The sequence below is a fragment of the Ursus americanus genome, chromosome 25 (assembly GCF_024610735.1).
Source record: "Ursus americanus isolate L20-20 chromosome 25, mUrsAme1.1.p, whole genome shotgun sequence".
Classification (NCBI taxonomy): domain Eukaryota; kingdom Metazoa; phylum Chordata; class Mammalia; order Carnivora; family Ursidae; genus Ursus; species Ursus americanus.
Window position 1 is genome coordinate 25567011 of NC_142151.1, and position 19065 is coordinate 25586075.

General features: G+C 37.3%; 1 protein-coding gene across 2 annotated transcripts in view; it reads right to left on the reverse strand.

Moving 5' to 3' along the window:
• Nucleotides 1-19065, reverse strand: part of ITPR2 (inositol 1,4,5-trisphosphate receptor type 2) — a 477037-nt gene that overhangs the window by 244028 nt on the left and 213944 nt on the right. For both annotated transcript variants that reach the window (XM_045811874.2, XM_087855710.1), the window contains 3 exons: nt 17038-17289; nt 14005-14130; nt 1252-1380 (listed from right to left, as the gene is read on the reverse strand). In XM_045811874.2, coding sequence (XP_045667830.1) covers nt 1252-1380; nt 14005-14130; nt 17038-17289 — 507 coding nt within the window. The remainder of the gene's footprint in view (nt 1-1251; nt 1381-14004; nt 14131-17037; nt 17290-19065) is intronic.

Sequence of the window (19065 nt, forward strand, 5' to 3'; positions counted from 1 at the left end):
CAGATGCTTTAGAAAATCTTGATTATTTGCATTTTAACTATATCATAAAAATTTAGCATTTCTTGAAGCCAATGACATGAATTTAAATATTTTTTTAAAATAATCTCTGGTTTATTTCCAAGTATAAATAGAGCAGGTGTTCTGAGTTTGTTTGCTGGACTGACTGTGTGTTTTGGTTTCATATGATGTGCAAGAATAGGCAACAACAATTTTGTCCTACAAAAACAATTTCTATGGTTCTAATAGTTTAAAAGTTTTCCCTAAAGAGGGGCGCCTGGGTGGCACAGAAGTTAAGTGTCTGCCTTCGGCTCAGGACGTGATCCCGGCGTTATGGGATCGAGCCCCACATCAGGCTCCTCCGCTATGAGCCTGCTTCTTCCTCTCCCACTCCCCCTGCTTGTGTTCCCTCTCTCGCTGGCTGTCTCTATCTCCGTCGAATAAATAAATAAATAAATCTTAAAAAAAAAAAAAAAGTTTTCCCTAAAGAAAGTATAACTGAAAATGATATTTTTGTAAGAGTAATACACGATCACCACAGAATTTTTGGAACCACAAAAATGAAAATCACCAATAATCTACCATGTACAGATAATCAGTTTCAACAATTTGAAGGTATTTACCTCCTGAGTTTATCTATGTATGTAGGCACATATATTCTTTACACATACAGATTTGACTGATACTATAGTGCAATTCTGGGGACTGTTTCACTTAATATTACCTCATAATCATTTTCTTTAGTCATAAATATTTCTTTTAAAACATGATTTCCATTTGCTACATGTAATAAGCCATCCTACAGACACACCATAATTTATTTAGCTATTCTCCTAGTTTGTGGTCATTTAAGGTTGATGTCAATTTTTAAGTATTATGAATACTTGAATGAAAATCTTACTATATAAATTCCTGCTAACTCTTTCAGGATAAATACTAACGTGGAATTTATTGAGTCAAAATGCCTATCCACTGAAAGAATCACTTATTGCAACACTTGGCAAACAGCCGATATACTGACATGAATGTTTCTGTTATACTTGGAGGGAGAACAGGAATAACTCAATTTGAAGATGGGGCCTCTTTATTTCAACTAAAGCTCGGTAAACTCAGAAAGGGGCATAAGAGTAAATAACATGAGAGAAAAGTGACCTTCAGAAGTGTAGGAAATGACTTCTTGACCAGATTAAAGTTTTTTCCTACACAAATAAGGTAAATTCTGTGCGACAGAATACTCCTGGAGTATTACGTTACCTGGAGGCTGGTACTGTTGTCTGAAAAGGGGGAATTAAAGAAGCCGCTCACAATGCTCATTATTGACTCAGTGACACACTTCTCCAAGGAGGTGTCCGCGTGTTTCCTGTCCGTGGTGGTGTTGCAAACCTGGAGAGAAAAACTGAACAACTCAGTACACTCTACCGCATCTTTGAATTCTAACTCAGTACCGAAACCTTGTAAAGATTGCTCTGAAATTGTTATTTACAACATTTCTTCTGCTTTTGAAAGTTGCTTTGAATAGACACATTTCTGCCAAAAATCTATTAAAATTTTATAATTCTTCCATAGCTGCTCCTTTAAATTTGGTTGTCATTTCATCCTTGGATCAGAATTCTTTCATAACCGCCTCTCCCCCCCACCCAGTTCCTTCCTCCTGCTCTGCTTCTCCCTACTTTTGCAGACCAACCTCTCCCTCTGTTTCCAAGTGTGGCTTTGCTGGAAAACACCCTCCCACACAATGTGAGGAAATCAAAGATGAAACAGTCATTTTAAGAAAGTGGTGAATGTGATTAATGGCGGTTTATATATCTACATATTTTCACTTATAATACCTGGCCCAAATTGGAGGATGCAAACAGAAAATATTTGGCAAGTAGAAAGCTAAAGAAGATAAAACTCTTCCCAACACTTCAGACCTTTTCATCCATAGCATAGGTGCTCTGGGAAGCCCAGAAGTGTGCCTTTGCACGCTTCCTTCCCTGAGTAGGGCTGAGCAAGAAGAGACAATACTCACACTAAGGATAAACCAGAAAAGAACATAGGCCTGGTTCCTGCCCTGATTTTTATATGTGATTAAATGAGGCAGAAATTGGTAATTTTGTGAAACAAACCACAAACTTCCAAATATGTCAGGGTAGACAAATTGCAAAAGCTAAGATACATGATTAAAAACAAATGAAAAAAAGCTGGGTAATAAAAAGAAACATGAAGATAAAAAGAAAAAGAAAAAAAGTGGGAGGGGGGAAAGCACAGGGTGTGAGAAAACCCTGAAAAACTGGGGCAGAGTAACAACGCTTAAATATTCACACAGTGATGGTGGGAAAATATGGTGGCCAGATGTTCCAGATGTTCTTCGACAATCCAAATTTCTACATCATCTCTTGTTCTTTTCAGTAAGGTGATTAATCAAAAAGAATTAAGTAACTATAATTTAATTTGATAGTGCTTTAAAACCTTTCACACAAATAAGTTCGCAAAAGAGAAAAATTCCCTTCTCAAATGTGTGTCCCCAGTGCTTTGGTTGGGAAAGTAACAGCATTGACGAATGCAGGTAAAAGAAAGAGCACAGGGATTGCTTTGTTTCTAAATCACTTCCCATCAGGGCTCTTCATTTTTTCCTCCTCTGTTAAGTGACACCGCCCTGACAGGGTTGCATTAGAACTAATCTCACAGTTATGGAAAGGAACAGTGCAATTAAAGGAAATAAACGATGTCAAATTATGCAATCTTTTAGCTAGTGTTCCAGCAGGTAACATAACGCCTGGCATATACAACATGTTCAATTAATGTTTGGGAAATGAATGAATCAATTCATTTTAAAAAACGAAAGAATAAGAAAGAACAGGAAGACTCTTCTGTTGTTTCAGGTTCACTCTGGGTGAGACTATATTTGTGGAACATCAGGATTAAAACTGAGCATGGTCCCAGAACTAATATAAAGTCAGTTTTCCCACGATGGATAGGACATAGGATTGATTTTGTTTAATATCTTTCCAGCACTGGCTTTGATACTGAAATTTTCAGATTCAGGGTGCCTGGGTAACTCAGTCGTTAAGCATCTGCCTTCGGCTCAGGGTGTGATCCCATGCTCCTGGGATTGAGCCCTGCATCAGGCTCCTCCGCTGGGAGCCTGCTTCTCCCTCTCCCACTCCCCCTGTTTGTGTTCCCTCTCTCGCTGGCTGTCTCTCTCTCTGTCAAATAAATAAATAAAATCTTTAAAAAAAGAAAAGAAAGAAGAAAGAAATTTTCTGATTTGTAGGATACAAATATATTAAAGTTGAAGAGGTAGCCGACCAATTCTACCATAACCAGCCCGAATAACCTTCTTCCGCATCCGGCGACATTCACACAATTCTGTGGGGCTCTGCAGAGTTCCTGTAGTACCACACTGAATTACCTGCAACTGGACATTCGCTAAAGAACCACTGAGAAATTTGTGTTAGTTGGTGGATTAGTAAAAGTAATCTATTTCTAGATAAAGACTTTGCTCAAAATCCTGGGTTTACGAAACTATGTGGAACCTATTCCTCAATTCATAGGAACAAGACATTCAAACAATTTTTCAAGATATTTTTTCTTCCCCATATGAATAATAATATTTTTGTACCTCAGAACCTTGCATCCTACATGGTGGTATCACAGATACTTAAGAGATGTTAAGAAGTCACTTTATTTATTAAAATCTTTTAAAACTTTCCAGGAAAAAAAAAGAACCCAAAAAAATAACAATACCTCTTTATCCATTCTGCCTTTTATTTATTTTTACTGCCTCGTTCCAATAAAGATTGGAAATGATTCCAAAAGATGATATCACATTAAATGAGCTTTTATGTGTAATACACGTATTTTCAAAGTTTCGACCTATTTGCACATACTATTCACATGCCATTATTTCCTAGAAAACATGCCCCATGTGATTCTCTAAACACTTATTTTAAAAGATTATGTGATGAGCACTGGGTGTTATATGCAACTAATGAATCGTTGAACACCACATCGAAAACTAATGATGTACTATATGTTGGCTAATTGAACACAATAAAAATAAATAAATAAAGTTGGAACTTGGAGCAATTGCAAAAAATAAAAATAAATAAAAATAAAAGGTTATATTTATTCCATCATACCAATGCACCACCATGCTTTAATCCATTTTTGGAATAAACTGAGGTATACATAACCAAAACTACAAATCATTTTCTTATTTTCCTAGTTATTTCTTTCTTGCTAGTCTTGCATGTGATTTCCCTAATTTATATAAAATTCTTGTATTTACTTTTGGATTTTTGGCGTATATCCTACCAAAAGAGGAATCACCAGAGGAGGATATGTAGACAGTCTTATACTGTTGCTGGGCTGATCCTCTAAAATAAATTTACAATGTTATCAACAAGCGATTGGTAGGTACCAGGATGGTCCCTCATTATTACCAACTAGCTCTTGTTTTCGGCTCCGGTTGGGATCAGCTGATGTGAGGCACTGGCAGAACAGAGTGGAAGAGAAAGAATTCAGGTACCTACGGGGCCTCTGCCTCCAACGCCATCTCCTTCTCCTCACAGAGGCTTTGGCAGTGTCTGTGTCTCTAGCTGCAGCCCCCACTGAGCCCTTCGGCGGTGTCCCCAGTAACAATAGTGTTGCCTTCGCCCCTTCACACCTGGGTGCAAACAGCTTTGCCGTGTCCCTGATTCCTGGGTGCTCCCCTGTGCCTTCTTGGTCCCTTTCACACTGCCCACATCTCCTGGAGGATGCCATCTGGTTCCTGCGGAAACTGACTGTTCTACCCGTAAATTATCATTATTTTCACCCGCTTAATGATACCTAAAAGTTATTTTGTGTTTCTGACATTACTAATGAGGCTTGGCGCTTTCCACGTAATCACTTCATGCCTATATTTTGTCACATACGGATGATTAAAATCCTCTAACCACTTTCAGTAAGACCTGGACAATGACTGATACACAACGTATCATTTTGACATATTTTTCGTAATAAGCTCTTTTTGATTGTTATTTCTCATACATTTTTCACATTCTGATTTTTTATTTAGAATGTTCATTTCATTACATTTCATTGTGTCAAATAATTCTTAGCATTCAGGCACTTTTTTTTATTTAGATCATTTCCATTTATTTAATATAAAGAAGAAAAAAACCTCCCTTCCACAAAAGCAAAGGATATTCTACACGTTTTTTTCTACTTTTTTATTGGAGTCCTCCTCCATTCCTTTCTGCATCCTGACTCCCATTTAACTATTTACGCTATCTGGGAGTTTGTTGCTATAGTGACCTGATTTATGGATTCTGATGAATTTTTTCCCATATTGATATCCAACTGTCCTCCAAACATTTACCAAACAGTCATTTCTTGTCTCACTCTTAGGTTGCTTGCAGTTTGTCTTATATCACTAATTACTATCTAAATCTCTCTGGTATATTCCATGTATCACTATTTTAAAAATATTTTAAAATCTCTGTAAAATATTATAAAATATTACAATAATACCAAACTCCATATATCATTATTTTTAAATTATTTGTTTAAATTATTAAATTATTATTATTTAAATTAAAGCACACTACTGGATTAGGAGTTAGGACAGTGAACCAAACAAAATAAAGTCCCTGCTCTATAAAAGCTTTAATTCTAATCAAGAAAGACACACGATAGACTAATAAATACATAAAATAAGTGGAAAATAGAGCAAATAAGATACTCTAGAGAAAAATAAAGAAATACAAGCTGTACAGGGAGGAAGATAGCTCCTTTTTGTGCTGCAGGAGGCTGGGTATGGTTGAAGATTCCTATTTTACCTAACTTGCTTGGGGAACCTCTCTGGATCGGTTCATACCCTCAGTTGGCTTTCTTAAGAGTTCTAAACTAATTTTTTAAAAAGATAATATTTTTCTTAATATCCATATACATTAATTATAGGAACCCTGAAAAAATATAGAAAAGCACAAAAGGGAAAATGAAAATTATCTATAATACAAAAATCCAGATAAAACCACGGTTAACCTCTTAGAATCCTTTCTTCTAATCTTTGTGCTCTGCCATGTGTATTTTACATAACTGAAATTATTCTAGATAACCAGTTTTGTCTTCTTCTTTTTATACTCATCACTCAACCATTAGCACTTCCCACATTATTAAAAGTAATCTCAATGACTCTATAACATCAATCTTATAGATACATCATAATTTATTGAACCATTTCTCTATTATTAAATTTTGAAACTATTTCTTACTGTATATTATTATAACAGCATGTTGAACTTCTATGACCATAAATCCTTGATATCATTTCTAATTATTTCCTGAGGACAGATTCTTGGAAGGTAAATTATTTGACACATTAGAAAGGTATGAAGGTTTCTTTTAATGTATTACCAAAATGCTTTTCAGAAAGACAGCATGAATTTACATTCTCATCAGCAAAGTATGTGAACCAACATTTAATATTATCTGTTTACTTTTATCTTTTCACCTTTACAACTTTGATAGTTAGAAACTGGATCTTATTCTTCTTTGTATTTTTGAAAAATTATTAACAGTTGACTATTTTTTCAGGGGTTTACTTGTATTTCCTCCTCTATAAGTCATGAATGCCTGAGTCTTGACCATTTCGTTATTAGATTGCTAGTGTTTTTCTCATCTATATATAGATATATAGATATATATATATGTGAATAGATAAATACTTTTTTTTTCTTTTTCAATCATTGGGCCTTTAAATATTTATTTACGTATTTTAGAGGGTGGGGAGCAGAGGGAGAGGAAGAGAGAAACCCAAGCAGGCTCCGCACTCAGCATGGAGTCAGACACGGGGCTTGATTTCACAACCCTGAGATCATGAGCTGAGCCAAAACCAAGAGTCGGAAGCTCAACTGACTGAGCCACCCTGGTGTCCCAAGTTCTTTATGTAAAGATTATTTAAGCCTTTTTAAAAATGTTCAGTAACCTTTTTCTATTTTGATTTTTTTATTTCTATGGGTGATGTTTTATGTACTTAAATTTGAAATTTTCAAAAAATGAAACGTCTATTATTTTCCTTAGCCATTCTTGTTCACTGCTTTTATGCTTAAAAAGAACCTTCTCATCCAAAGACAGATAAATAGCCACCTACATTTCCATCCATTTTTATTGTTCCACATTTATCTCTAAAATCTTAATCTAATTGCAATTTACGCTATTATATGATTTAGCTTAGGAGCTGAGTTCATTTCACCCTAAATAACCGGTGTCCTCAAATGTCATTTTGATTTAGTTCAAATCAACAATTTTTGTTGAATGTCTATTCCATGCCAAGAATGTTCTATGTACCTGCGATCTATCAATAAATAAAATATATAGTATCACTACCCTAATGGAGCTTTTGATATTACTTTAAATATCCAGGGGTAAGCAAACTACACGCATGGGGAAAATCTAACTATATCCACTCGCTTACATATTGGCTATGGCTCCTTTCCCACTAGTAATTGCTATAACCATTGTGATAGTAGCCTGAAAAGCTAAAATATTAACTACCTTGCTTTCGTGGATAAAGTTTGCTCATCCCTGACAATAACTAATCACTCCCTTACTAATGGGTAATCATTTCTTGATTATATATTAATATCTTACATATGTAAAAATCTGTTTATGCCTATTTATTTCATTCCATTGATATGCCCACTTAATTCGGTACTAAGACTACACTTATTTTGTTTTCCAATTCACTTCCGAAATGTTTTTTCACTTCAGTGGATATTTATTTATTTATTCCACAAATACATACTGAGTATCTCCTATGTGTGAGACACTGTTCTAGGTCAACTGTGCAGCAGTGAACTAAATGGCCAAAATCCCTGCCCTCTGTTTGTTTCAGTAGGAACAAATACAAATGTATATAAACATGTCACGTGAGGATAAGTTCTATGAAGAAAAATGAAGCAAGTGAAGGGGGAGCAGAGGGAAGAAGCTGCTACACACAGGGTGGTAAGTGAAGGCCTCCTTGAAGACTTCAGAGCAAGACCATGAAAGAAGTCTTGAGGATACCTGGAGGACCGGTGCACCCCAGGCAGCTGCAAAGGTACTGAGATGGGAGTGAGTTTGGCATATTTGAGGAGCAGCAAGATGGCCATTAGATGGAACAGAGACCAGCTAGGGGAAATTAAGTGGACATGGGGAAGGGGAGGGGTGACCAGAGGAGAGGCCGAATCATGCAGATGTTTTACTCTGGGAGTAATCAGAGGAGTGAACTGAGCCATCACTCTTCTTCTTCCTCTTCTTTTGAATCATGATGGCTGCTGTACAGATGAAGAATAGAGAATAGATGAAGAAGGGCAGCAAGTGTGAAAGCAGGGAAACAGGCTATGAGGCTACTGCAATGATTCAGATGAGAGTTAATGGTAACTTGGAACAGGTGGTAGTAATGGAAGTGTTCAGAAGTAGTCAGATTTTTAATATTTTAAGGTTAAAGTCTGTAGAATTTGCTTAAGGAATGGATTTAGAGTGTAAGGAAACGAAGTCTACAGACAACACCAAGACTTTTTGCTTCAATGCCCGGATTGAACAATGGAATTGTCATTTACTGAGATGCCAAAGACTTGAGAAGGAATTCATTTTTAGTGGGATATAGGAGTAAATGGGAAGCTTGAAGTTAGATAGCCAAGTAGAGATACCCTCCAGGCAGTTAGATATGTGAGAATGGACATCAGGAGAAGGATCCAAGCTTCAATAAGTCTGGTATTAAAGACAGAAGAGTATTGAGATCAGCAAGCAAGCAACTGTAGACAGAGGGGAGTAAGTCTAAGGTTTAAGTCTGGCACAGTCCAATACTGAGAATCTAGAAAGATTTGGAGGAAAGAGTAAAGGAACTTAAGAAAGCGGGTGCCTGGGTGGCTCAGTCGTTAAAGCGTCTGCCTTCGGTTTGGGGTATGATCCTGGAGTCCTGGGATTGAGCCCCACATCAGGCTCCCTGCTCCTCTGGGAGCCTGCTTTTTCCTCTCCCACTCCCCCTGCTTGTGTTCCTTCTCTCGCTGGCTGTCTCTCTCTCTGTCAAATAAATAAATAAAATCTTAAAAAAAAAAAAAAGGAACTTAAGAAAGTAGACAATGAGGAGGGAGGCAAGCAGAATGGAAATATCCTGGGGGCCAAGTGAAGAAGTGTTTCAGGAAGGAATTGTTCAACTATGACAAATGCTATTAATGATTTAAAGAGCAGAAAGTAGGATGCAGCATAGGGATCAACCATCAATCAAGACTAGCCAAACAAGTATTCATTACATGTGGACACCACCTTATAACTTGGCCTGAAAGTTGAGGAGAAAAACAGAATTACAATTGAGGGAGAGGGGCCAAACAAAAGCTAATGTTTATAGAGTACTTTATACTCTTTGCTTACCTGCAATGCTAACTAATATAAAAAGAACCCTTTAAAATAAGATGTTTCAATGGATCATTCAACTTAAGAAAGTCAAGAAAACTCTAGAATCAAATGATCAACCAAAGAAAATTTCAATTCCATCAAATTAAAGAACTTGGAAAGTGTGGTTCAAAGTACATATAAATTTTACCTTTACTCCTATTTCTGACCTAAGCTACGTAAAGGGAGAGAGTGGCTCAAACAAGTGATCTATTTGAAATAAAATACTCTGAGTTGTCCTGCTAAGCAGTGACTGACACGGCAATGACATGGCACTACGTTAGTATACCTCCACATTATTTCTTGGTCTACTTTCATTCTGCCAATACATCACGTAGGGTACCACTGGTCATCAGAGAACCTTGAAATTGATAGCAAACTTGGAAACTTCTTCAAAAGGAAAAATAGAGTCTGAAGCTAACATTGACCACAGTCTACCCCCTGTTCAGGTGCTTTCTAATAATGATTCAAATTTGAAATAACAATCAGTTGCAAAAGCAAAGGAAAGCATTTCTGCCCCACAAACACCAATTTTAGCCACAATGGAACACAGACCATAAGTGAGTTGCTGTTAAATGCTCTGAAAGACAGTGGGACAACTTTTCATGAGTCTAATGCCTCTGCTGCCTGCCTAAATCGGGTGTATTTACAGAACACAGATACTGGCAGGAAATCAGAATGGAATTAAGTGTGTGAAACCTAGCACCAATTTATTAAAAACAGTCTCTCAAAAAAGATTTTCTTATATGGGTCTTAGCAAGATAAAAGACGAGGGGATACTAACAGGAATATGAAAGATACTAATTAAGACTCTTTAGAGAGCTTTACCCAAGAACAAACAAGAAGAACCTGGTAGAAATGACTCCAGAGCAATATGAAGAGAAAGATGGAAGATGGTATTAATGCCACTACATATTAATATTTCTTTTGCCTTTTAAGTAAGATTGTTCTCCAAACTTCTACTAAAATAATCATCTGCCTTGTGCTGGCCGGACCCCACCTGAAACACTGGGTTCTATCCCAAATGCCATACTTCTTTTTTTTTTTAAGATTTTATTTATTTATTCGACAGAGACAGAGACAGCCAGCGAGAGAGGGAACACAAGCAGGGGGAGTGGGAAAGGAAGAAGCAGGCTCATAGCGGAAGAGCCTGATGTGGGGCCCGATCCCAGAACACTGAGATCACGCCCTGAGCCGAAGGCAGACGCTTATCCGCTGTGCCACCCAGGCGCCCCTCAAATGCCATACTTCTAAAATACTGACATATTAGAGAGAACCCAAAAGCGTACTGAAAACAGGAAGGAGCCCAGAACAAATCTGAGAAGCTGTTACAAAAAAAGCACCGGGTTAGGCCCCAGCAGATTTCCCAGCTCTGCTTCTGGCTAGGCAAGTCTCCCTATGCTGGCAAAGTAATCTCTCTGAAACCAAGGGGCAAAATTATGAGGTCAACCTAGATGATCTTAAGTTTTTTAAATTGTATGACTTTATTACTTGAAAGTAGATCACCAGCAAGGAGAATATGTTACTTATGGTAAATACCTACATCTTCGCTGAACTGAATCATTCTATGTTGCTACAGAAGGAAGAGAGAGGCAAAAATTATAATACAAAACAATTTGGCTCAATATTAAGAGCTTTTCACAATTCAAGTTATGTAATAATGAAACCAGTTGTCTCAAAAAAGAGTGAGATCACTCTTATTGGAAATATACAGGCCGGTGCTGAAGAGTGTGAGCTATAGGACTGCCAGTCTCTTCCAACCTTAAGATCCTACGATTCTTTAGGTCCAATTTGCCATATATCTTGCCTCCAGATTACCTTCACCATTTCTCACTGATGTAAATCAGCTGCCCCAGGACTTCATCACTTCATGGGAACATCTGTATTTAGCCCATCTCTATGTCAAGTCATTACTGCGCATGTCCAATTTCACAGACATGGTTTCTGGCTCTTGCCTGTACTGGCTGGTCCTCCTTTTGGTTATCCTCAACATTATGATTTGATAGAGGTACTGAGGAAGCTTATTGAAATTGCTTTAAAGGCTACATATAACCATGTAATAATACCAGTGATGTTACCATGATGGGGACGAAACAGATGATATTACCAGCTCTCTGAGTTAAGTGCCACACATGTGCTTTATATGCATTATCTCATTGAAGCCTCCTAGTAACCCTATGAGGAATGTGTTATCGTATCCATTTTACAAGTAAGGAAACTGAGTCAGAGGGGTAAGTACGTTGCTCAAGGTAACTGAGCTAGGAAGAGGGAGAATCTGGACTTGAACTCTGGTCTGGCTAATGCCTCTGAAGTACCTACTCTTAAACTACTACATTCTACTGCAGTGGTTCCCAAAGTGTGGTCCCTGGACCAGCAGCTTCAGCATCACCTGGGAACGTGTTAAAAATGCAAAGACTCACATCTGCTGAATCAGAAACTCTGGGGTGGGGCTCAGCACTCTGTGCTTTAACAAACCCTCCAGATAATTCTGATGCTTACTGAAGTTTGAGAACTATTGATCTACTCAACTGAAAATTTGCCTAGGAAGCCACATTCTACTTATTTAAACAATTTGTTGTATTTGAATTTGAGTGTGCGGTGGCTCCGTAATCTCTCTTCAAGGGCAGAAAGACAGCCCAGTACGGAAAAGCCAGGTGTCCCTCCCTGAAATAGGAAGGGTAAGTCTTTGTCATTCTTGGTGAGGGGATAAGAGAGCTGCTGTTTTAAAATATAAATAAGAGGGAAACCAGAAGAAAAGAAAAAAATGCTTTTTACAGTTTAGCGAAGCTGTTGTGGTTAGACATAATGAGTGAACAGATTAAAAGATCTCAAAATTCCCTTCAAGCCTTTATATAATAGATAACATTAAATGTCTACTTAATTAAAATAGTTAAAATAAAAACCCTTTCTGGCATGCATGCTTTTTTTTTAACAAAAAATAATACATACATTTTAGTTTTATAAATACATCAACAGCAAGGGTGTTTCCCAAGGTGGCATAACCAATGGCAGTTACCATCAGCTTTCTTTGGTTTAAAAAAATAAAACTCCTTTTAGCTTTGCAGCTCATGCTGCCTAGAATGTGACCTTAGTCTTTTCAAGCTTATCTTTAGTCCATAGCGCTGTGCAACTCTGCAAATCAGTCTATAATCTCTTCAATATCTTCCTGCACGCACAATTTTAAAGCTCAGTCATCGGCATATAACCCATCCTTTACTTCAAGGTCTCTAGAGATCCTTGTAGCCCATCAGATACAAGGGTTCACAAGGACATGGGGGTCAATATGAGTGGTATGAAAATCATGTGTAAAACAAGACGATTTCTCCACAGGTGCTGGTCTTGCTGCAAAAGATAATGAGTGGCTTTTTATTCTATAGAAATGAAGTAAACTAGGAACTGCCTTACTCCACGCATGCTTGAACATAGTGGAGTTGGCTCATATTACACCACATCAAAGGTAAAATAAGCACATTTCATCTGCAAAGCCCTGATGTCTGAGTCCGAGTCAATGTTTTATTATATTCCCCTTGTCTTCCTTCCTTCTAGTAAGGGTTGTAAGGAGGCAGTTAGCGGGTGGATAACCATCAGCATCCATTCTTATAAAACAGTGGAAATATGGACCTCACTAACCTCCCTCTCCTCCAAATACATCTAAATAAGGCCTGTGTAAAGCTACCAGCACTCAGGAATGTCGAGAGTCCAAAAAACTGAGAGCCCACCATAAGTCATCACTAGTCTAAGGATTATCTATACACCATCTTCTATTAGTGAAACTCTTATTTGAATATTCTATCCCATCACTTCAATGGGAAAACTAAAGATCAAAAAAACTGAAATAATAGACCCTCTGTGTTATGACAATTCAACACGCCAAAAGGCGGGCGGCTAAGATATACTAACTAAAATTAAGTGCTATCTATAAAGAAGATTCCTTTCTTCCTTTCTTCATTCATTCATTTATTCACTTACTCAATATTCTGGACAATATCTAGAAAATGCCAACCGGCTCCACACTTCCTCTCCAATCTCCCCCAAAAGGCAAAACAGGAGGAAATGGACTCAGTAAAAAGCAGGACCTATTGTGAGTGACGAATCAAACCAGGTGATTCGATTACTGGAGCACTCTCCCAAAGAAAACTCTGGCTAGGCAACACTGAGCAATGCTAAGCCCTGGGTAGTCTGGTCAAGTACCTATCTGTCTGAAAGCAGTGGTCAAGGCCTCCTGAGATCTCCTCCATCTATGGTTTGTAATTGGATCATGATAAGAGGCTGAATACAAACTGACCTCTGTCAATGTCTTCCCCAACCCATGTAAAGAAGCCACTAAAATTCCACTTCATAACAAACCAATACAGCCAGTGGTAAAAGTAGAAATGGACACTTGTTTCTATACACACTATATTGGGTATTTTGTGTTTATGAACTCATTAAATCTCACAATCTTGTGAAATGCATGCACAACTTTTTGAATGTAATGGATTACATCCAAAGTTGGAGGGTTTAATTCCAAATTTTCATCCAGACCCTTGATCCTGTTTAGTCAAAATATGTATCAACAACCTAACTAAGCATGAAGTAGTGTTTAACGGTGAAAGCGTAACTCACCCTGGCCATGTCCACCAAGAAGTTCTCAAATAATTTCCAGATGTGGTTACTTGTGTAGATTTCTTTCATTTCCACTTCAGTGTCCACATAACAGTGATTAACAAAGTTCACATAAGCAATTTTAACCTGCACAAGTTTCAAATACAAAAGATAGTGAGTTTTCTTCATTGTTCATTTAAAAATATCAAATATGAAAAGTTAAATAAAATCTGGGTTAGTTACTATCATGGATTACAGCACGTTTTATGTCTACCTAGAAAGCATTCCCATTTCCCTTCTCTTATAAAAACCCTCCAGGCCCTGACCTAGTAGCCCATTCCCCTGCACCCAGTGACTGGAATGTGCAAGTACACCCAACTGAAACCAAGTCTATCCTAGTTGAGACACTGAGAGTCAAATGTGCTCCCTTTCCCTATCTTCCTTCCTCTCCATCTCCCTCCCCTTCTCTCTCCATCTCTGTCTCTGACATTCTGTCATTCTCTCTCCTGTCTCTGTCATTCTCTCTCTCACACTCTCTCTGTCATTCTCTCACTCACTCGCTCATGACTACAGTGGAACAAGGTAAACCTGAACTCCAAGAAGCCATCTTCTGCAGGCACATGCAGGTACGCTCAGAAGAGAATGAGGCAAAACCACAAAGGAAAAGGGATGGAAAGAATTCTGACATTGTTTGAACCTCTTGATGCATCAGAACAACTATCCTTCAAATTCCCAAATACTGGGGCCAATAAAATCCCCCTTTTTTTTAAATTTAAGCAGTTTAAGTTAGGTTTCTGTAGTTTGTAACCAAGAGAGTTCTAATATAACGTTTAAATCTGTTGATTAAATAATACTTTATTGCCATTCAGAAATATTTAAGTTACTATTCTGAGAAGAAACAGGCTCATGGTTTACAAAAAAAAAAATTATATTATTTTAAGATGTAGTAACATTCCTTCTCATAATTAGCAAAATTCTTCATAAAGGACTGAGATGAGTCTCACCAACACAGAGTATTTCTAAAGTGTGGAGGGCAATAGTGTTTCTTCTCTTTTCTTTCTTTCCTCCTTTCTTTCTTTCTTTCTTTCTTTCTTTCTTTCTTTCTTTCTTTCTTTCTTTTTTTCTTTTCTTTTCTTTTCTTTTCTTTCTTTTTTAATGAAAATGTGATGAGGGGCGTCTGGGTGGCTCTGCAGGTTAAGCATCTGACTCTTGATTTCAACTCAGGTCATGATTTCAGGGTCGTGAGATGGAACCCCACGTCAGGCTCTGTGCTTGGCGTGGAGTCTGCTTGAGATTCTCTCTCTCTCCCTTTCCCTCTGCACCCACCCCCCACCAGCTCACACCTGCACTCTCTCTCTAAATGAATAAACAAATAAAATGAGTAAATAAATAATGTGATGAGAGCTATAAATCACCCCAAATGCATAGACAGACAAAACCATGTAAATAATTTCAAGGATTCATAGAATCCAAGTTAGAACCATAAGGAATACAGGGACAGCTTTCATGCCCTAGTGCTTCTCTCTACTTGACTAAGGCCAAAAAGTAGACAGGGTGCCTGTATCAAGAACTGATCATAGGGCAGGGAGACATCAGAGCCATTCAGTGCATCATCATAATCATCTTGACAGCAGCTTATAGTTATTGTTTGCTACATACCAAACACCTGCAGCATTTTGTACATAATACCTTACTCAGTTCCATCTTCCAGCAATCCTCTCAGATACATACCACCATTGTTTCACTTTAGAATTGTGGAAATTGAAGATCAGAAAAGTTAAAGAACCTGCTGGAATCAGTCACACAGCTAGAAGTAATGGATCCAGGATTCTGACTCATTCTTTAATTCATTCGTTCATTCATTCAAAACATATTTATTAAGTATAGTCTTGGGCTCAGGTAATAGAATGGTAAATAGAAACAACCTAGCTGCTACTCTTATCATGTTAATAATCTTTATTAACAAAATTCCAATGCCAAATTTCAAATTGTAGACTCTTATAACTCTACTATGGGAGGCCAGGGAAGTGTTCCTTAAAGAAGTAGTGCTTGAATCAACACATGAAGGATGAAGAGGAGTGAAGTAGGTGAACACAAGGGGTCAGAGTGCTGTGGTCAGAAAGAACAGCATGTGAAAGAAGCACTGTCAGAATCAGGACCTCAAACAGAGACCAAACCCGGGAATTTCATCACTTCAATATGCTGTCTTTCTTGGCTATCTCATTTCAAGCCAATCAAAGCAGGAAGTACCCTTGCTATGAAGTGTCAATAATTCCACAAAATTTCACAAAAAGATACCTGTAAGTCCATCACTACATAGGACTACTGGGAAATTAGGGAAGTTAACTTAACCTGACACCTTTTTAAGTTACTATGATTTAAAATGTTTGGATTTATATCCTATTTGATGCACCACACATTGATGAACTTTACAACAATACACCACAACAGTAGAAAAGAAAGAAATTATTGCAATGTACATTCCTGGAAGCCTCATTAATCCTGTTGGCAGACAACCAGTTTTTAATGAGTTTTTCCCCTATTATCAGAGCCAAACAAGGACAGAGGGTAAAAAAAATGATGTGTGAATAACGCAAAATGCAGGTCTGCATTTCCAAGAATGCATTTATTCCGTAAAGCAAGGCAAACCTACAGAGTCTAACAGATGATACTGCTGCACCATCCTAGCCTCGCCTATCAGTGATCATGAATTATTTATGAAGCATCCATTGCATGTGCAAGCACATACCAGAGGTAACAAGTAAAAATCTCGGTTTTATCACATCGCCACACTTAGAATTTAAGAGACTCCTATAGTAGCTTCCAGTAAACCAACAGTGGCTCTACTTTGAAAAAGTTTATCTTCTTTCAAACTTCTTGTAGAACTACAAAAAGGAAACTTTTTATGCTCTTTTAAATGTTCCTAATTATATAGCTAAGTACAATTTCTTGACTAAATGCGTTATCTCGTTATAAATGGGATGGGGATTTCCAGCCCTTATGCACTTTACATTAATAATAATTCCACGGCTGCTCAGCCTTTGCCAGGCTTACCTCAGGGATGCAGTCGTCATGGGTCACCACCCTCACTATGTCGTCCAAGGGCAGAAGGGAATTGCACTTGATTTCAGTGTAGACATTTTTCCCCTCTGTGCATGCTGCCAGCAATTCCACCAGGGTGATGTGGTAGACTAAGGGACCACTCTCATCCCCTCGGTCTCTCTCTGAACACATCATATGGAGAAGGATGGGAAATGATGCTCTATCATTGTAAAATATCAGCACATCTTCACCCCCATTTATCAACTGAAATGATAATAAGAGAGTCTACATAGCAGTCCAAATGTTCATCCTTGCAGCTCTTGCCAAAGGTTTGGTCTATCTGGAAACACATGCATCTCTTTGTAAAAACACAGATAATATTGCAAAAGCAGAACTATACCAAAGCAGGATAGTAAAAAGATTCTCGTCAGGTGCCAAGTGATTATTTATGAATACCTTCAAAAGCAGCCAGGGAGACAGGGGAGAGGTAGATGGGGGCAGGAATTAAATGGCATAGATGATAATCATTCCCCAGTGAGTTATTCCCTTAAATTAAACCTGCAAAATACAAGTTGCTTTCCTCTACTTTAAATGGAAGATGCCATTGCCAAGACATACGAAATCTCCCAAGTCTAATTTTACTAAAGCAGAATAAAACATCCCAACCCCCTTCCATAGTAGCAGAATAAAAAAGCATGTACTTTGAGCCAAGTGCAACTCTATAAGAATCTAGAAATTCCATGTGTCATGGGCACCAGAAGGGAATGGAGGTGAAAGTGGAGATGAGAGAAATGGAGAAAAAAAAGACTTAAAAAGAGAGAGAAACAAAGAAATGAATAAGCAGGGGCTTTTAGGATATACATTTTCCTTCCTGCTTTGTTTATACAATTTTAGTAGAGAATTCCAGCAGGTGGTAATTTTATTGCTCAAACTCCATAATATCTTATTGTCTATTATCAGTACCAATTTTCTAACCCCAATGGGAGATATTTTGGGGATATAGTTTTTCTCCATTTTAATTAAATTGATAACAGATTTAAATCAATAAGACAACTGGCTTGCTTTGAACGTTTCATTGAAAGAAAATGTATATGTATCAAAATATGCATTATATGTCAACATAATATAATATTACAAATACTTCTTTCCACATAAAAACACTTCCCCTAATAGGTATCCTAAAACTTTGCTAATTTTTATTTGCTGCTTTCCCATTTTAATTCTTTCCTTGATGGTCATGATGCAAAATCAAATTAGTTCCCACATTTCTAGGCAATGAAGAACAATTATGAATTTAAATGTAGATAAGAAAAAGGTAAATTTTTATAAGTTTAAAATGTTCTTTAAAATGCTTAATAATTTACATTAAAAATTCAAGGCTTTAAGCTGAATTAATTTTAAGATTTCTTAAAATCTTAAGGGCAGGAGGGACTCAATTATATCAATATAGAAGTTCCCCTCCCCTCATTCCCAAATTGAAAGTATGTAATTATGAAAATCCCCTCATATCAATCTAATCTATTACATAAGTGTGTTTGGTAGCCACGGTTGAAAGGTGCCTTAATCCATAGAGGCCTTTAGAGAACCATTAGGTCACAGAGCAATGATTTACCTAAATGGGCTCAATTTCTCCAAAGCACCACTTGGTTCCTGGTGAGTAACTTACTCATTGCATAAATCTCGCTCAATGTCAAACACCACAGTGAAGAGAGCAAAATAAATGAGGTACTTCAACCATCTGTGTTTCTTAAATTTTCAACTTAAGTTTCCACATATCGTAAATGACTGATGGATAGTTTCTATTAATTAACTTAATTCCCTTCAAACCCTTCTGCAAATAGTACCAAGGAATACGGATTCTTTCCTTCAGGAATAGAGCAAAAAAGGCAATGGGAAAACAGAGTTCCAACCATCTTTGTTACAGATTGAAAATTTAAAAATATAAAATGTGTCACTTTTATTCTCATAACATGTCACAGAATTGTACTATTTAAAATACACAAATTCATTAAGGATCAAAAGGAAAAATAAACTCAATGG